This window comes from Heterodontus francisci, chromosome 14, assembly GCF_036365525.1.
Source record: "Heterodontus francisci isolate sHetFra1 chromosome 14, sHetFra1.hap1, whole genome shotgun sequence".
Taxonomy (NCBI): Eukaryota; Metazoa; Chordata; class Chondrichthyes; order Heterodontiformes; family Heterodontidae; genus Heterodontus; species Heterodontus francisci.
Window position 1 is genome coordinate 89,576,180 of NC_090384.1, and position 19,940 is coordinate 89,596,119.

The window sequence follows — 19,940 nt, forward strand, 5'->3', positions numbered from 1 at the left end:
CAACGACTGATGTAAGGCTAACAGGTCTGTAATTCCCCCTTTTCTCTCTCCCTCCCTTCTTAAATAGTGGGATGACATTTGCGACCTTCCAATCTGCAGAAAACGCTCCAGAATCTATAGAATTTTGCAAGATGATCCACTATCTCCATAGCTACTTCTTTCAACACTCTGGGATGTAGAATACCAGGTCCTGAGGATTTAACAACCTTCAGCCCCATTAATTTCTCCAATACAACCTTCTTACTAATATTAATTCCCTTCAATTCCTCATTACCCCTAATCCCTTGGATCTCTAATTCTGGGAGATTTCTTGTATCTTCCTCAGTGAAGACAGACACAAAGTAATCATTTAGCTTCTCTGCCATTTCTCAATTCCCCATTATAAATTCTCCTGACTCCGCCTGTAATGGACCCACATTTGTCTGAGCCAAATGTTTCCTTTTTATGTACCTGTAGAAGCTTTGACAGTCCGTTTTTATATTTTTTGCTAGCTTACATTCATATTCTATTCTCCCTTTATCAGTTTCTTCATCCTCCTTTGCTGTACTCTAAAATCCTCAGGTTTACTACTATTTCTGGCAACTTTATAGGCTTTTTCTTTTAATCTTATACAATCCTTAACTTTCTTTGTTATCCATGGTTATCTGCCTTTACTTTTGGGGGTTTTGTGCCTTGAAGGAATGTATAGTTGCTGTAAATTATGTAATATTTCTTTAAAGACTATCCATGCCTATGTACTGTCAGACCTTTTAATGTATTTTCCCAATCCACCTCAACCGATTTGCCCCTCATACCTTCATAATTTCCTTTGTTCAAATTTAACACCCTGGCTTCAGATTGAACTACCTCACTTTCAAACATAATGTAAAATTCTATCATATTATGGTCACTCATCCCTAAAGGTTCTTTTACAACAAGATTGTTAATTAACCCTTCCTCATGACATAAAACTAGATCTAAAATAGCCTGTTCTCCGGTTGGTTCCACAACACACTGCTCTAGAAAACCATCCCTAACACTCCAGAAACTCGTCCTCCACAGCACTAGTGCTCATTAGGTTTACCCAGTCTATATGCAGATTGAAGTCACCCATGATTACTGTATCACCCATGCCACATTCTCTAATCTCCTGATTAATACCAGGCCCAACACTACCACTACTGTTTGGTGACCTATGAACAACTCCTACCAATGTTTGCTGCCCCTTGCTGTTTCTTAGCTCTACCCAAACAGATTCCATATTTTGTTATTCCGATTTGAGATCCTCCCTCATTAATGTACTGATCCCATCCCTTATTTTCAGCGCAGCACAAAGAACAAAGAACAGTACAGCACAGAAACAGGCCATTCAGCCCTGCAAGCCTGCGCCGATCTTGATGCCTATCTAACCTAAAACCTTCTGCACTTCCGGGGACCGTATCCCTCTATTCCCATCCTATTCATGAATTTGTCAAGATGCCTCTTCAACGTCACTATCCTACCTGCTTCCACCATCTCCCCCGGCAGCAGATTCCAGGCACTCACCACCCTCTGTGTAAAAAAACTTGCCTCGCATATCCCCTCTAAACTTTGCCCCTTGCACCATAAACCTATGTCCCCCAGTAACTGACTCTTCCACCCTGGGAAAAAGCTTCTGACTATCCACTCTGTCCATGCCGCTCATAATTTTGTAAACCTCTATCATGTCGCCCCTCCACCTCCGTCGTTCCAGTGAAAACAATCAGAGTTTACAATCTCTCCTCATAGCTATTGCCCTCCAGACCAGGCAACATCCTGGTAAACCTCTTCTGTACCCTCTCCAAAGCCTCCACGTCCTTCTGGTAGTGTGGCGACCAGAATTGCACGCAATATTCCAAGTGTGGCCTAACTAAGGTTCTGTACAGCTGCAGCATGACTTGCCAATTTTTATACTCTATGTCCCGACCGATGAAGGCAAGCTTGCCGTATGCCTTCTTGACTACCTTATCCACCTGCGTTGCCACTTTGTGACCTGTGCACTTGTATGCCCCGATCTCTCTGCCTGTCAATACGCCCAAGGGTTCTGCCATTTACTGTATACTTCCCACCTGTATTAGACCTTCCAAAATGCATTACCTCACATTTGTCCGGATTAAACTCCATCTGCCATTTCTCCACCCATGTCTCCAACCGATCTATATCCTGCTGTATCCTCTGACAGTCCTCATCATTATCCGCAACTCCACCAACCTTTGTGTCGTCCGCAAACTTACTAATCAGACCAGCTACATTTTCCTCCAAATCATTTATATATAATACAAACAGCAAAGGTCCCAGCACTGATCCCTGCGGAACACCACTAGTCACAGCCCTCCATTCAGAAAAGCACCCTTCCACTACTACCCTCTATCTTCTATGACTGAGCCAGTTCTGTATCCATCTTGCCAGCTCACCTCTGATCCCGTGTGACTTCACCTTTTGTACCAGTCTGCCATGAGGGACCTTGTCAGAGGCTTTACTGAAGTCCATGTAGACAATATCCACTGCCCTTCCTTCATCACCCCTTTTTCCTTTTTGCCCGTCCTTCCTAAATATCGAATATTCTTGAATATTCAGTTCCCAGTCTTGGTCACTCTGTAGCCATGTTTCCGTTATGGCAATTAGATCATACCCATTTACCTCTATTTGGGCCTTTAAATCATCTATCTAGTAGAAAATGCTACGTGCATTCAGGTAGAGTGCCCTTAACCTTGTCTTCTTGACATTATTCTGCATTCTAAGCCTAGTTGATGCTGGTCTTTGTTTCACCTGCCTTCTAATATCACTTGCTACTTTTCTACCTCCTGTTACCAGCTTTACTTCCTTTCAATTTGAGATACCCCTCAAGTTCCCATCCCCTGACAACCTTGTTTAAGCCCTCCCCAACAGCACTAGCACATCTCCCTGCGAGGATGTTAGTTCCACCCTGTTAAGGTGTAGCCCGTCCATCCTGTACAGGTCCCACCTGCCCCAGAACTGGTCCCAATGCCTCAGAAATCAACTCACCTCCCCACACTATACTCAGATTTCTTAACTCCCTTCGAACCAAAAAATATTATCGATCTCTGATTTGAATACATCCAACAGTGAGCATCACAACACTCTGGGGTAGAGAATTTCAAAGATCCGGAACCCTTCGAGTGAAGAGGTTTTTCCTCATCGCATTCCTAAATGGCTGACCCTTATTCTGAGACAGTGACCCCAAGTTCTAGACTCCCCAACCAGGGGAAACATCCTCCCGGCATCTATCCTATCAAGCCCCTAAGGAATTTTGTGTTTCAATAGATGACCTCTGATTCTTCTAAATTCCAGGGAAAAGAGGCCTAATCTATTCACTCTCTCCTCATTAGGGCAATCCCCTCATCCCAGGAATCAATCTAATGAAGCCTGTTGCATTCCCTCCAACGCTAGTGTTTCCTTCCTTAGGTAAGGAGACCAAACCTGCACATATTGGGAGTTGTGTTATACAATTAGTCTTACTCCCATTCTATGTAAAATAATGGAATGGATGATCAGGAGTAAACTTGAGGATCAACTGTACAACAATAATCAAGTAAACAGCAGTCAACATGGAACTGGGAGGGGGGAGATCCAGCCTGACCTACCTGCTCAACTTTTTTGAGGAAGCGATGTCCCAAAAGGACTGTGGAAATTCCCAAGACACTGGTACCTCAGTGTAGCTTGAATTACAGAAGGCTTTTGTCCGTCAGGAAGGCATACTATGTCGGGTGGCCTCATATTAGAACTACTACTGTTTCTAGTTTACATAAATGACCTGGATTCAGAAATACAATGCTAAGTGATCAAATTTGCAGACGATCCCAAACAGGGGGGGAGAGTGGAATTGGAAGTACCAGCTCAGAAATTACAGGTTTTATTTGATAATTATATCTACCGACTTGTATATTTTAAGATTGGGGGTACTCCATAAATGGTGTTAAAATAGGTAAAGATGAAGCTGAGACACCCTTGGGGGTGCCTAGTAGGCTCAACGCTAAACATATTGTGATGGAATCCGCAGGGATCGTGTGCGAGCTGCTGTCTGAACAGATGACTTATTGAATGTTCTGTATAGGTGCACCGACCCTGGTTTCAATGCTTGCTTGTTTTTCCGACAGACTCCAACTGAAAGGGAACCTAAAACTGAAACTAAAATTTCAGGTTTCTGGGGAAACTGAAACTGGTTGGAACCAGATAAAAAGGCACAGAGCCATCCAAATTCCAATCATGCAGGGGTGCAGTGCAGGCAGACTGAAGAAAGTGAAGGCTGGATCCAGAAGCTGGCAATAGGTAAATACGAGCTGCTGCAGCTGTTTCTGTTACTTAAGTAAATGATTAACCAGACCTGGCCGTACAGTGCAAAGGGTTGTCACTGAAGAGCTTGAATAAAGGTAATACTGGTGGCTCCACACCATCAAGTTGGTCATGAGCAGAACTGACGAGGTTCTGGAGAAGTGCGCCATTTTGTTGAAGACCATACCCGTGGAGTTCGGGTTGAAGGGGAACTGATTTCGGATGAGAATTGGTGGCGACATCTTTGAAGAAAGAAGCTGGAGATCAACCGGAGGATATTCAGAGCTTTGAAGAACTTTGTGACTGTAATTAGTGCCATATATGCTGAGTGGACTGCCCAGTAAATTGGTGAGATGTAACTTTGTTGTATCCAATTATACATATATGGGATTTGTCTGTTAATTCATGTTTAATTATATTGATTTTGGTTTGATTGTTAAAGTAAAAGTTATAAAGGTGCAATCTTGTTCCTATGTTTTTTTATTGGGATCATTTGGTAAATTAGGTTCTTTTGGTTTGTTGATCTCCACTGGGATCACAACAAAATCCAACCAGTACAGAATAGCAGTCAACAGAGAGAACAACTCTTGAACTACATAGTCAAAAGAGTCAGAGGTCGAGAGCAAATTTTGTTTAAGATTGCACCTTGTATACTACAATCAGTTCTAATCGCCAAGTAACAAGGTAGACATTCAAGTACCAGAGGCCCACAAGGTTGATCCCTAGTGTTGAGGGCCTGAGTTATGAAGGATGACTGGAGACACTTTCAGTCTAGAAGGGAGGCATCTGAGAGGTGCTCAGATACGTATCGTTTTCTGAAGGGAATGAAAAAAGTAAAAGTAAATATGGAAAGGGAACAGAAGCCGAAACTAGTAACGAGTAATTTTAGGACTGTTAATAGGAAATTCTTCACATAAAGAGTGATTAACATGTGGAACAGAATTCCAGATTAAGTAGCAGAGGCAAAAGCCTAGGAATCATTTAAGAAATAACTGGATGCCCTCTGGAGGCAGAGGGGCTTTAGATGGTTTCTAGATGGATGAACTAAGATAGGTCAAATTGCCTTCCTCATACATAATTATTTTGCTTTAAGCAACAGCAGAGGTTAGCTAACCCCATGTCTTGGGTACATGGGATGGTTCATCATGTTGACAGTGCCATACTAGTCAACAAGCAATTCATTATTTTCCTTTGGAATCATTATCAGTTCCTATTTGATATGTCATTCTCTAGCTGTTCCACGATCAGTCAGATTCTTAAAGTATATTTAGAAACCTGTCAGCTAAAGCCCCGAATCTGCAATGAGACATGCATTTTAAGTCTTGGTAAATCAGTGGACTCTGCAAATGGCAGCCTGTTCTTCATCTGCAGACATGCTGTAGCCGAAAACTTTCAAATGAGAGATAAATAGCTGCATCTCTCCATCTTTCAGATTTTGATGCTGTCTGCTCACCAAACATAACTTCACTGAGGAGTCACGAAGACACAGGGCCAGATTTCAGTGTAGCAGGGCATCCATCAGCATCTGCCATTAGACTTGCCCCTGCACCCTTCCGCTCAAAACACTTTTCCCCACAAAGTAGCTGCAACTCACCAAGGCTCCTTAGACAGTACCTTCCAAACCCACGACCTCTACCACCTAGAAGGACAAGAGCAGCAGATGCATGGGAACACCACCACCTCCAAGTTTCCCTCCAAGCCACACAACATCCTGACTTGGAACTATATTGCCGCTCCTTCACTGTTGCTGGGTCAAAATCCTGGAACTCCCTTCTTAATAACACTGTGGGTGTACCTACCTCACATGGACTGCAGCTCACCACCACCTTCTCAAGGGCAATTAGGGATGCTGTCCTAACCAGCAGCACCCAAATCCCTTGAACGAATAAAAAAAAAGTGCAAGCTGATAATGTCCAACAAAGAAAATAGGTCTTAGTGAACAGGGCAACCAACTGTGTAGGTCCTTAACCAAAGAGACTTAAGGATTGGGAAATAAACAGCAGAAGGACTAAGAAGAAATGTTGAATTAAAGTGGGCAAGATCATTGTCAAATCAGGCACAGAAAATTAAGAGTGGAAAGGGAAGATTGGGTTGAGAAAGAAAAACAGACAGTAAGGAAAAGCAAGATGTTTAAAATCTGCTAAAACAATTCACAGACTGAAGGAACGCAAATCCACACACAGAATAGTTAATTTTCAGTGCCAGAGGTGAATTGGCAGTCATTAACACTTATCACATCATTAAAAAGGTACTTATACTTGTAACTGCTAGCCCTAAATATCAGTGGCAAGTTTAGTTCATATCTATTTCCCCCCACTGTGGTTGACAGGGTCCTCAACCGTGTCCAACCCATTCCCCGCACCTCTACCCTCACCCCTTCCCCTCCCTCCCAGAACCGTGACAGGGTTCCCCTTGTCCTCACTTTTCACCCCACCAGCCTCCATATCCAAAGGATCATCCTCCGCCATTTCCGCCACCTCCAGCGTGATGCCACTACCAGTCGCATCTTCCCCTCCCTTCCCCTGTCAGCATTCCGAAGGGATCGTTCCCTCCGTGACACCCTGGTCCACTCCTCCATTACCCCCACCACCTCATCCCCGTCCCAGGGCACCTTCCCCTGCAATCGCAGGAGGTGTAATACCTGCCCATTTACCTCCTCTCTCCTCACTATCCCAGGCCCCAAACACTCCTTTCAGGTGAAGCAGCGATTTACTTGTACTTCTTTCAATGTAGTATACTGTATTCGCTGCTCACAATGTGGTCTCCTCTACATTGGGGAGACCAAGCGCAGACTGGGTGACCGCTTTGCGGAACATTCCGCTCAGTCCGCAAGCAGGACCCTGAGCTTCCGGTTGCTTGCCATTTGAACACTCCCCCCTGCTCTCATGCTCACATCTCTGTCCTGGGATTGCTGCAGTGTTCCAGTGAACATCAATGCAAGCTCGAGGAACAGCATCTCATCTACCGATTAGGCACACTACAGCCTGCCGGACTGAACATTGAGTTCAATAATTTCAGAGCATGACAGCCCCCCATTTTACTTTCATTTTTAGTTATTTTTTCTTCCTTTTTTTTTTACATTCTTTTTTACAATCTTTTTTTTTTGCATTTATTTCATTTCATCTTTGTTTGTTCAGTTTGCTTACCCACTGTTTTTTTCAGGTTTGCACTTGCTGCTGTTCAATATTCAGTGTATTTACACCTAATCTGTACTAATGCTTTGTCTTTCAACACACCATTAACATATTGTTTGCCTTTGCTCCATGACCTTTTGGTCAGCTATGTGGCCTGGTCCAATCTAGACCTCCTTTGTTATCTCTTGCCCCACCCCCACCTCACTTGCTTATAACCTGTGACTTTTCTAATATTTGTCAGTTCCGAAGAAGGGTCACTGACCCGAAACGTTAACGCTGCTTCTCTTTCCACAGATGCTGCCAGACCTGCTGAGTGGTTCCAGCATTTCTTGTTTTTATTTCAGATTTACAGCATCCGCAGTATTTTGCTTTTATTTTAGTTCATATCTGTTGTGCAAATACAGCAACTCACTCTGCTCAATGCATGTCAATGGTGAGGCAGAGAGCAAAGTGTTGTTTCTGCAAAGCTAACATTGGAGTGCCACAACTCAGACTGCAACTTTTGGATATTAGTACAATTTACACATTAGCCTCACCATTACTTTGGCAGCAAAATCTGGCTCACTATTTTTATATTAGGCAGTTTCTTAGTGCAGTGGCACCACACACTGGAGCACTAACTCACATTATAAGGGATTGGGAGGATTCAATCCGTCATTTCACCCAGTTGGAAATCGGAGCCATTGGTGCCTAAGGGAGGGACCAAAGAGAGGCATGGTGTCTTACCATAAACAAGAAGGAAAACCAGGATGAGGGTGCTTAAATTATTACCATTGTCTGCTTCCCTCATAACATCAGCAGCAGTCTGGGAGCAGACCTCCCATCCTGATGGATGACTTGGCAAGAACAATGGTGGAGATATATTACAAGGCTATTCAGTATAAGGCCCGCGAGCCAACTGCAACATTTTATGAATCACCATTGTAGCCTTTGGACTGGATGACCAACATGCTGGTGTTGCCTGCTCTAGGATAATGCTCAGGGATTTTACCTGTAAAACCAGATTGCTAAAAGGCTCAAACACCTGTCCCAGTACATGTCTACACATTCTCTCACTTTTCAGGGATGAGGAAATCTCCTGTGGATGATTACATCAACAGTTCCCAAAAAGAGAAAGGAACATCTGACATCACTCCAAGACCTTTGATTATGCAACATTTGAACGAGCTTCCAGGAAGAACACAACAGCAGCCAGGTTAGAACCTTTCCTCTATAATTCCTCGCTTCTTTTCATGAGGAGGCCACCAGCCTTCATCCATTGTTTAGGCATAGTTTAGATTATCGTCATAAGGGTCTTCTAGTATGCATCTGTGCCCTACCACATTACGGTACACACATTGGCTTAAGACTAATACTCAATTCTCCATTATTTCTCGCAGGAATAAAAATGTCAAATTTCCTTTCTATAAAGCCAATAGCCCAAGCTTGGTGCTTTATCCAACAGTTCAGCAAGTACTGACAAAATATGGTCACTTCCAACAGCACTGGACAAGCTCAAGTAGCAAAAAGCCTTGGCAAAGGCATTTCACCATTTGTTCTACCCAACCACCTTGAAATATGTGAATAATTCTGAAGTATCAAATTTTTGTAACAATGCAATGCTAACCATTTCTATCAACAAATACAAATGTCTGTACAAATATTTGTAAAACTTTATAAAACTCACCTCTCGCAAAATAGACAACGAATTTGCAACTGTCCCTTGCTCTGATCTTCTTCGTCCCAGTCACACCAAGCTTCATCATCAATCTCTGACAGTTCAGGCATCTCATCATCAATAACATCTTCTCTGTCTATCAGAAACAACGAAAAAGAGAAAATCAGTCACAAAGACTATGTTGTTAATTTATAAGGGAAAGCATAAATCACACAGAAACAAAAATTGAGCTTTGTAGTTACAAGATCGATCCACAAAACATCATGCCATCTAGTTGTGACATACAGGAACAACAACTTGCATTTATACAGCGCCTTAATGTTAAACAACTTCTCAAGATTCATCAGAGGAGCATTATCAGCCCAAAACTGACATCAAGCCAAAAAGCAGAGGGGGTGGGTGATTAAAAGCTTGGTCAAAGGGGTGGGTTATAGGGAGAGTTGTAAACAGGAGAGAGAAAGGTGAAGAGGTTTAGGGAGATAATTCCGGGGTTTAGGGCCTAAATGGCTGAAGATACACCCAAAAATGGTGGGGCAAAGGGAGTGCGGGATGCACAAGAGGCCAGAGTTGGAGGAATGCAGATTCTTTGGTGGGTTGTGGAGCTTAGAGAGATAGGGAGCAGCAAGGCCAGAGAGGGATTTGTAAACAAGGGTAAGGATTTTAAATTTGAGGCTTTGATGGACTGAGAGCCAATGTTGGTCAGAAAGCAGAGGGGTGATGAGTGAGAGGGACTTGCTGTCGTTCAGATATGGACAGCAGTTTTGGATGAGCTTAAATTATGGAGGTTAGAAATGTGGAATATTCAAGTCTGGAGGTAGAAAAAGCAAGGATCAGGCTTTCAGCAGCAAATGGATAGAGACTACTGGAATGACTTTTATTTAAAGGAGGCTGGAATGCAAAGAGGATACTTTGGTTGTATAGAGGTCCCATCTGAAGTATTACATTTAGTTTTGGGGATCTACCTCAGGAAGAGTATATTTGCCTCATTTGCAAGCAGTGCATATTCAGCAGAATGATACCATGGCTTTGAGTGTTAAGTTATGAGAACTGCTTGCATAAACCTGATTTGTGTTCCCTGGAATATAGAAGAGTGGTGGGTGATCTGATCGAGATGTTTAAAATGTTGAAGAGATTTGACAGGGTAGATACGGAGAAACTATTTTTTCTAGTGGAGGAACCAAGAATAAAAGTTAAAGCTAGGCCAGGCCATTTAGATTAAATCAGGAAGCATTTTTTTCCCTCCAGAGAGTGGTAGAAATCTATAACTCTCCATCAAAAGACTGTGGATGCTGGATCAATTGGAGCTTTCAAGATTGAGATCGATAGATTTTAGGTAAAGATATCAAGGGATATCGAAAAAAAGCAAGTAAATGGAGATGAGGTGCAGATCAGCCATGATCTAATGGTGGTGCAGACTCGAGGGCCTGAATGGCTCGCTCTTGTTCCTTATGTTCTTATGGGCAGAGGCAGAGTTGGGCAATTTTGAGGAGGTTGAAGTAGGGCGATCATTAATGGTGGAGAAGCTATGGAGTCGGCAGCTCAGACCAGGGACAAATATTACGCCAAGGTTGCAAACAGTCTGGGTCAGCCTGAGGCAGTGGCTACGTGGGGGTCGGAGTTGATGGCCAGCACTTCTGTTCTTTTCACAAAGAAAAATGTAAAATTACTTACCTTTCACCCTCTTCTGGCCCCGGATCCACATGCCACCAGGTTGGCCTGGAAGAGCCTCCCTTAGTAGACTTCAGGTCAAAATTATACATGGGTCCCAATGATGTAAGTGGAGCCCAATCTGCATATTTAAAGAAGGACCTCACGATCACCTGCTCAATACAGTAGTTAAAATTGCAACCTGCGGGATGACAGCTTGATCGGAGCTATTTTACCTGCCCATCCGCCCATCTTCCGCTGGGTGAGCAGGATTATAAGACGACCTTTTGTGCCAATGCAGAGTGGTTTAGGTCACTAATGCATCAGTGGCAGAATAACATAGAACACTGCAAACCACTCGAAGGCCCTGAGATGTGACACCCCTCCATGAGGCTGTGTCACATCGATCCGAGTTCTCAAAGGTGGTAGATTTCAAAAGATACTTTCAGCCCTCCTTAATAGAGCCATCCACAGAAGCACTACATTCCTGCCACCGCAGCATCTAATCATTTCTTAAATGATGCAGGTGCTTCTCTGCTCTGAAGTTCATTCAAAGTGTTCATTAATCTTTCTGAAAGAAGAATCTTCTAACGTTAGTCCTAAAGTTACCTTTTTATGTCCCCTTGTCTACTCCCACTGTTTAATTTATTATAGTATTCTAGATTAATCAGTTTTCGTCAAATAATATATATCGAGTCTCTTAATTTGGGTTCAGGCCTGTCAAATCAGATACAACTACATAAATGGATATATTTAAAGTAAATCAATGTAATCCTTATTTACGACAAACTTCGCATATACAAGTTAAGCCACATTAGGAGCTCAGCAGCGAGAACACAGTACATTCCCACTATGGGGCAATCTTCACAACAGTACAGTGATTATCTCGTTCCTGGCTACTATGCCAGCCAAGGTTTTCATTCCCCTATGGAGGATTCATCGCAGCTCCCCATCCGGGGTAAGACTTTCTTTCCACTGTTTTTTATCCCTGCTGTGTGACAGCTTTGCAGCAACTCCCTATTGCTACCCAGCCTTTCAAATGAGCATTATTACACTTGTCAGAGCAGATAGCAACCCTTTGTTGCTGATGTCCTTGCAATTAGCACTGGCAAACATCAACTACTTTTCAGCCATAATATTCTTTCCATTTTTGGTGACCATTCAATTTTAGCAGTCATCCAACTTGAATGTCCAAGGACCCCTTTCATATACCCAACCTTGGCATTTCCCACAGGCAGATGCTGGCTACCTGAGTTGTTCTCTAATACAGAGCGCAAAACGTTAAAGGTAGTCACTCAGACTGACGGAATGTGGGAAGTGGTGTTCCACATGGCTCAATGATGGGATTGTTGTTGCTCACAATTTACATACGGCAGCGAGGCCTGGACAACGTATGCCAGCCAAGAGCGACGTCTCAATTCATTCCATCTTCGCTGCCTTCGGAGAATACTTGGCATCAGGTGGCAGGACTATATCTCCAACACAGAAGTCCTTGAAGCGGCCAACATCCCCAGCTTATACACACTACTGAGTCAGCGGCGCTTGAGATGGCTTGGCCATGTGAGCCGCATGGAAGATGGCAGGATCCCCAAAGACACATTGTACAGCGAGCTCGCCACTGGTATCAGACCCACCGGCCGTCCATGTCTCCGTTATAAAGACGTCTGCAAACGCGATATGAAATCGTGTGACATTGATCACAAGTCGTGGGAGTCAGTTGCCAGCATTCGCCAGAGCTGGCGGGCAGCCATAAAGACAGGGCTAAATTGTGGCGAGTCGAAGAGACTTAGTAGTTGGCAGGAAAAAAGACAGAGGCGCAAGGGGAGAGCCAACTGTGCAACAGCCCCAACAAACAAATTTCTCTGCAGCACCTGTGGAAGAGCCTGTCACTCCAGAATTGGCCTTTATAGCCACTCCAGGCGCTGCTTCACAAACCACTGACCACCTCCAGGCGCGTATCCATTGTCTCTCGAGATAAGGAGGCCCAAAAGAAAAGAACAAAGAACAATTTACATAAATTATTTGGACTCAAGAATATTCTAAGTCCAATATCAAAATTTGCAGATGCAAAATTGGGGGGTGTAGTTAATAGCAAGGAAGACTGTGACAAAATACAAGCCAACATTGACAAACTTCAGAATGGGCATGTAAATGGCAAATAAATTTCAATATAGATAAATGCAAGGCGGTGCATTTTGGTAGGTGGAATAAGAATGCCACCTACTCCTTGATGGAAAAAGAAGTCCAAAGGGATAGAGCTGCAAAGGGATCGAGGTGTACAGATTCACACATAATTAGAAAAGGCAATGCAGGTTTACAAAGCCAAAAAAAAGACAAAACAAAGCTCTGGGGTTCATTTTTAAAAGGAATAGAGTTCAGAAGCAGAGAAGTTATTAAATTTATATAGAAACTTGGTTAAACTAAATTTGGGAGTAGAGTGCACAATTCCAGATTGCAAAAAAGATATAGAAGCACTGGAGTAAGTGCAAAAAAAGATTTACAAGTATGATACCAGAACTGAGAGCGTCCAACTATCAGGAAAGACTGAACAGGCTGAGGCTCTTTTCACTAAAATAAAGACTGAGAAGTGAACGGAAGAAGTTTGATAGGGTAGACATAGAGAAAATGTTTCCACTTGTGCGGGAATTCACAACTTGGGGTCACAAGTATAAGACAGTCACTAATAAATCCAATAAGGAATTCAGGAAAGTGGTGAGAATGTGGATTTCACAACCACGTGGAGTGGCTGAGGCAAAATGTATAAATGCATTTCAGGGGGAGTTAAATAAATGCATGAGACAGAAAGGAATAGACGGGTGTGTTGGTAGCGTGAGATGAATTAAGGTGGGAGGAGGCTCGTGTGGAGCATAAACACCAGCATCGACCTGTTGTGGCCAAATGGCCATTCCTTGTGCTGTAGAATTCCATGTAAACAATGTTCCAAACATTGATTAGCAATTTCAAAATATTATGGTTTAAAACTACTGTACATAATCTGCATTATTGTCTTCAATGAAAAGCTAAACTTTCAGTTACAATTATATACAAAAAGACACTACAAGACTGCAATAACTGCTGTTGCCCATTTAAACCTTTCCATTCATCCAAAATTAAATAATGCCATGCTATTTACTATCTTATATACCTCTACAAGATCACTTCTCAGATTCCAGACTGAATGTCTGACACAGGAGATTTGCCTTAAAACTGCAACAAAATCCTCCAGGGATTACAGCAAGCAGGAAGGAGCAGCCAGCGCCAACCCCGGAAGGGACAGGGGGAGAGAGGCCACAATCAGGGTGATCAGTTGGCAATGGGTCTTACCACACTCATTCACTGCCACAATCCCACCCAATTCTGGCAGGGTCGCAGGTAGAGAATTAACTTGTGTGAACATGGAGTCGACTCAGAGTCCTAGATTTCTTTCAGCTTCATCCTTAGCTATTTCAAGAGCATTAATTACACATGGCTCCTATTCTTCACTTTACATTTGTTTTCATTTAACCACACCTGCCATGGCTCAGCCCACTCACATTTTGTTTAACTCTGATTCAGTGCAGAAAGTCATGGAAGTAAATTAGAAACGCTGATTCACTCCACTCAGTGCCCCACTCGCCCGACACTTAGCCCTCCTTACACTGCCACAGTCTCCCCAATTCACTCGTTCTTCCAGTCACTAAACTACCCCCCTCCACTACATGTTACTCCTATCCATATCCAGGTTTTGCCCTGAATCCGCACAGCTTTGACTTTAAATCAGTTTCCGTGGAGCCTTTTTGAGGTTTAAGTTCACAATTGAATACAGCTCAATTTGCTTAAATGGATTGGTTGTAATATGGATCTCACCCCCTTAACCAATAAAACTACACTTACAACATTCTGTCTGATGTTGACAGCACACCCTTTCCCCCATGATAGAGCAAGTAACTATCCGTGTGCAGACTTCAAAACCAGTTATTCTTAATGCAGCAGCTAGAATGTAGTAATCAGAAAGCAGACCCTTGTAGCACGTAATGTTTTATCTACAGAAATATTAACTGAAAGACGATGGTCTTTGAAAACACAATTTAATATATACAAAAGGCAGCAAATGACCCGGCTTCACTCTGCCGCGGCCCAAACTCGCAGCGCGAGAGCACTAATGCAGGACCCGCTACATTGTTACACTTCACATTCTTTGTGCAATGTTACTCAATGTTACAATTCACATGGCTTTTCATTCATCTCTCACCCACGTGTGTTTACCTCGACTTTCAGCCATGTTCAACCAGCAGCAAGGTCCGTAAGAAACCGCTTCAGCACCCCATCCACTTCCAGGTCAGTGGGATGGTTCATTTTCAGGAAATAGGAAGTATATGTGTACTTTTAAAATTAGTTCATTTAACGCTCTCTACATTCATATACATTTTTATTGAATGCGATGTGCTCCAGATTAGATCGAGCAATGAAATCCCTATTCAATCACAATACTTTTTCGGAATGGTCTCTAATTACAGTCTCCCAGATAAAAGATCTATTTTGTTTAGCTCCATCTACTGCTGTCACTGAAAATTTACAATATTTGGATAATGTGAACAAACCAAGATGGGCAGTAGCAGCAATAACATTTACCAGCGGAGAGGAATATATTCAGGCAATGTCAATTTATGAAAGAACAAGCAATTATTCCAGTAAAAAAAAAATCTGAATATAACAAAATATACAGATGAAGACCGTTGGTCAGAATTGTGAACCCTTTGTAGGATTAAACAAAACAAAGTGGAAGGAAAAAATAACAGATAAAGGGGTATTTTCGGCATTGTCTGTTTCAAATTGCATTGTTTTTATTTCAGTTCTCATATTTGCTCCTACATTAGCTCACCTCAACAATTATTGTCAGCCCATCGGTAACAGAATGCACGCCCTTTTTAATCCCAAATTACCATGAAATCATAACATTTTGCACCATTAATGCTTGCTTTGAAGTAAAACAGTAAGCATTTTGGACCAAGTCGGAATGTTTTCAAAGATTTTCTTACAAGATTTGCTGTAGATACCCTCAAGGAAGCAAGTCAACTCAATCAAGATGTCATTAAGTATTAATGAATAAAAAATTATGATTTTTTTTTAAAAACAGAAACATATTACAACTGGGTTGTAGTGTTATGGAATTGTGGAATGTGATCTTCAAAACCCGGGTAAACTTCCAGAATCCTTTATAATATAAATAGAATTTGACTTAATCGATGTAAGCATTTAAAAACTGTTAGTATGAAAACCCCTTTAAAAAGAAACAGGTCTGTGGAATGCACACTCAGGTTGTAATAGGAGAGACCAGGTCAGTATTTTAAATGAGTGAGCATATTGACATCACTGTATCAGCCAATGAGTTGGGGCGGGACTTGGTTTTAATTTAGAGTCTGTTTCTTCAGCAAAATGCAGTGAGTGGAGCATAGTTACATAATAAAGGGTGTACATAAATCACTCCAAATAATTTAGGGTCGTGACAATTAGGTGTGAATTGGTGGGGGAATTACCCAATCATCATCATTCTGGCCAGGACTTGCGTGGGACAAAGTTTTAAAACAGGGAAGCAGATGGGCATGAGATTAGGACAGCAGCTCATGGGTAGGGTAACCACCAACACGGAAAGGTTGGGCTGAAGTTTCAGTGTAATGCTATGTAATCCAATGCAAGAGCTTTAGTATATTAGATATCGAAAACGACAGCCAGAATATTTTTTTTTGCAGTATGTAGATAAGGTGGAAAGATTATTTATGTAACTAATGCCCCCCCCCTCCCCATATCATGAATTTGAAAACTAGGCAGAAAATCTATTGAACTGTACACAATTTTCGTCCACAATTCCACCCAATAATCTGTGACATTTATAGTATAAGCACATTTAGAAGACTCTGTACTGATATGACTTTTATTTGGTAAAATACATTGTGATTAAGCTGTTGTTTTTTTATTAAAACATAGCAACAGATGGGTACGTCATTACCAGCATTCACTACATTCACAGATCCTGGAATAATTAGAAATCCAGACACAGGGCACCCTTTCATCGGAATAAACTCTTTACACCCAAAGATCCCAGCTTTCATTATATTGTCTTAATGCAAAAGCAACAAAGTCTTTCGTATTTTGACTTACAAATGTAACGCCTGCAGGCATGTTATAGCATCAATGATTTTACACCGGTCACTACATGTGTCATGATCCTGTAATTTCTTTTCAGAATATGCATTTTGCCTTTAAGGCTTGCAAGGGATCAGTATTGCTTTTAAGAGCTGGCAAGCCTTAGGAGTTATAGAAAGGTGCATTTTCGTTGCCTTAGAAACAGCCATTTGGAGACTGCAATTCAAAGGGTGCATTCTCGTAACCATAGAGATAGCCACTGGGAGTGAGCCTGATGCGATACATTTGTTACAATTCAGTTTTGAACTGGCTTATGAGTTGAAGAGTTTGTCCTAACTGAATACAGACACAGACAGCTGTCATGAGTACACCTGAAAAAGAGCTCTCAACCATATAAACTGAAGGAAGAGGATTTTAGTCTGTTCATTATTATATCTCAAAATTCTAAGGAAAGGTCAAGCCAAAATAGAGATCTCTGGTAATTTAAATTGAAGAAAGGGAAGTTAGACTGTGACAATCTTTTATCCCTCAAAAACTCGAGTCAGATTGATTCTGTTGAAAGTGTTTGCAAGTCGTTAATTGTTGAAATTCGCTGGAGAAGGAAAGCAACATTCTGTGAGGACTTCGAGCAAAATCCTGTGAGGACTTCAAGCAACAGCGGACTGTAAATTTGCAAGGACTCTAATTTTTTCTATTTTAAATGTTGTTTATATTGTTATAGTGTTTAAGAATTTAGTTCATCTAATTAAAGAGTTAATTTGTTGATTTAAAGACACCTGGATTGGTTAGCCTCATTCGGGGGTTGGTAGATGGTACAATTTGGTTGGGTCTTTCTTTAATTCGGAAACTTTTTAAATGATTATGTTAGCCGATCTGTGGAACGACGGGATTGAATTAACAGTGCGTTGGTCCCACCACAATCAGAATCATATATTTTGATTGGGGGCTTTGACAGGAGCTGTCAGTCGTAACACATACTACTAACTTTGTGTTGTGGAAATAAATATTTTAACTAGGTAGTTTTCAGCTAACATTGTTGTTGATTAGTTTAATGGTGATCCAAGGCAATAATAGTTATTCGTTTGAGTCAGTAGCTTATCACTGTTGCTATTAAATAAAACCAGGAGAATTGAGCAGTTCTAGGTATTGATTCCACAAAAAATGTTTAGTATTATTCAGATATTGGCCCATTAACAGGATAGACTTTTGAGTACAAGCACAGACAAGCTGCCTATTACTACAAATTGAAATTGTTGGTGTACAGGAGATTCGATAGAAATTAAAGCACACTATAGAAAAGGGCATATAGAAGCAAGTCCGAACGCAATAGCACTGCCAATAAAGTTCAGGGTACAAAAAATGCTCTACTGAGACTCGTGCACTTTGATTATAGAGCAGCAGAGGGTGCTGTTTTCAAGATTACCGATTTTAAATGAATGTCACATTGCATTCTTTAGATTTGATTTTTTTGTTCCAGTTTATGAAAAGTTAGCAAATGTTCTCTGTGGGGTTGCAATCAAGTCACTTTGCATTAAGTCCAGTTAATGTATTTTCTGGGTGCAACAGGCGATCCTTAAAAACCAATGGAGCTGATTTTCATTTGCGGACGTGGCGATGGGCTGCACAGAAAAAAACATTACTAGAATAAAAGCAAAATATTACTAGGTTTGGTAGTCTTACCGCCCTGTTACCCCAGCCATCGGCCCACTGTGACTTTCACGGAGGACTACTGTGTGTGTGGGTGGGGGGAGGGGGGGTGGGGTTAAGTGTCTGCCTGAAACAAGTGATAGGTCACTTTCCCATGCAAATTGATCTCCTAATGACATAGTTAATGTTCCATGTGCTGCATAAAATAGATTCTGCCAAATAATATTTACATATCTTGACAGCGGAGGCCACATATGTACAAGCGACCTAAAGTGTGCAAAGGTATTTATCCAAACATCCTCCTTTTCATAAAAGAAAAAAATGCATTTACATTATAACTAAAAAAGGACCAGTACATCCACACATTGGTAAAAGAGAATATTTAATAAATTTGACAAAACCCACAAAGATGTAACAACAATTTCTGCCTTTACTTAATTGCAAGTCCATCTTGAACCTCAGGGAGCTCCCACCACACTCCAAACTGCATAGCCATCCAGTCCAAGAGTGCTCTGGAACGTCCAACACTGAGGCAAACCAACAGAGGATCTGTCTGAAAACAAACAGGTAAAACAGTCTTATTAGCCTTTTAAATCAAATTTGGTTTTGTTTCCTTGAGTTGTCGTCTTTCCACCTTTGAAGCCTCCAAATCTGCCCCCTCCTCTACTTGACTACACTGGACTAGTAATCCCAAAGTTTAGGCTAATTCTCTGGACATGGGTTCAAATCCTACCACAGCAGATGGTGAAATTTGAATTCAATTAATAAATCTGGAATTCAAAGCTAGTCTAATGGTGACCATGAAACCATTGTCGATTGTTGTAAAAAAAAAACCCCATCTGGTTCACTGATGTCCTTTAGGGAAGGAAATCTGCTTTCCTTACCTGGTCAGGCCCACATGTGATTCCAGACGCACAGCAAGGAGGTTGACTCTTAACTGTCCTCTGAAATGGCCTAGCAAGCCACTTAATTCAAGGGCAGTTCGGGATGGACAACAAATGCTGGTCTGCCAGCGACGCCCGCATCCCATGAAATAAAAAAAATCTTCCAGCTTCTCTGTTGCAATTCTGACACACTCAGCTCCTTCAAAGGCTTCTTTCAAATTTTCTTCAGTTGTGTCATCAGAAAGGCCACAAATAAACAATGTCTTGCTAGGACCATCACTTATGTGCCCTTGGTTGATGAAATCCAACCTCACAGTTCTCCTTTCAGTTTCTGCATTGCTCTGATTCTCAAGAGCTTCTTTAGCATCCTCAATAGATTCAAATTTAACAAATCCTTTTGGTCTGCCATTCCTTTCTAGTATTTTGATGAATGATGTATTTTCAAAAATATTCTGAAGGGTTTCTTATAGAGTCATAGAGTTTTACAGCACAGAAACAGGCCCTTCGGCCCAACGCGCCTGCACCAACCATCAAGCACCCGTCCTAACTAATCCCATT

General features: G+C 41.8%; 1 protein-coding gene across 2 annotated transcripts in view; it reads right to left on the minus strand.

The window, feature by feature from the left end:
• prmt3 (protein arginine methyltransferase 3) overlaps nucleotides 1-18,575 on the minus strand; it is a 291,866-nt gene extending 273,291 nt beyond the window's left edge. The window contains exons 1-2 of one of the 2 annotated variants that reach the window (XM_068046506.1): nucleotides 18,532-18,575; nucleotides 9,091-9,217 (exon numbers count right to left, since the gene is read on the minus strand). In XM_068046506.1, coding sequence (XP_067902607.1) covers nucleotides 9,091-9,191 — 101 coding nt within the window. In that variant the 5' untranslated portion in view covers nucleotides 9,192-9,217; nucleotides 18,532-18,575. Of the gene's footprint in view, nucleotides 1-9,090; nucleotides 9,218-14,973; nucleotides 15,056-18,531 lie in introns of those variants that run through there. The other variant, XM_068046505.1, reaches the window with a different exon arrangement.
• Nucleotides 18,576-19,940: the final 1,365 nt, after the last annotated feature.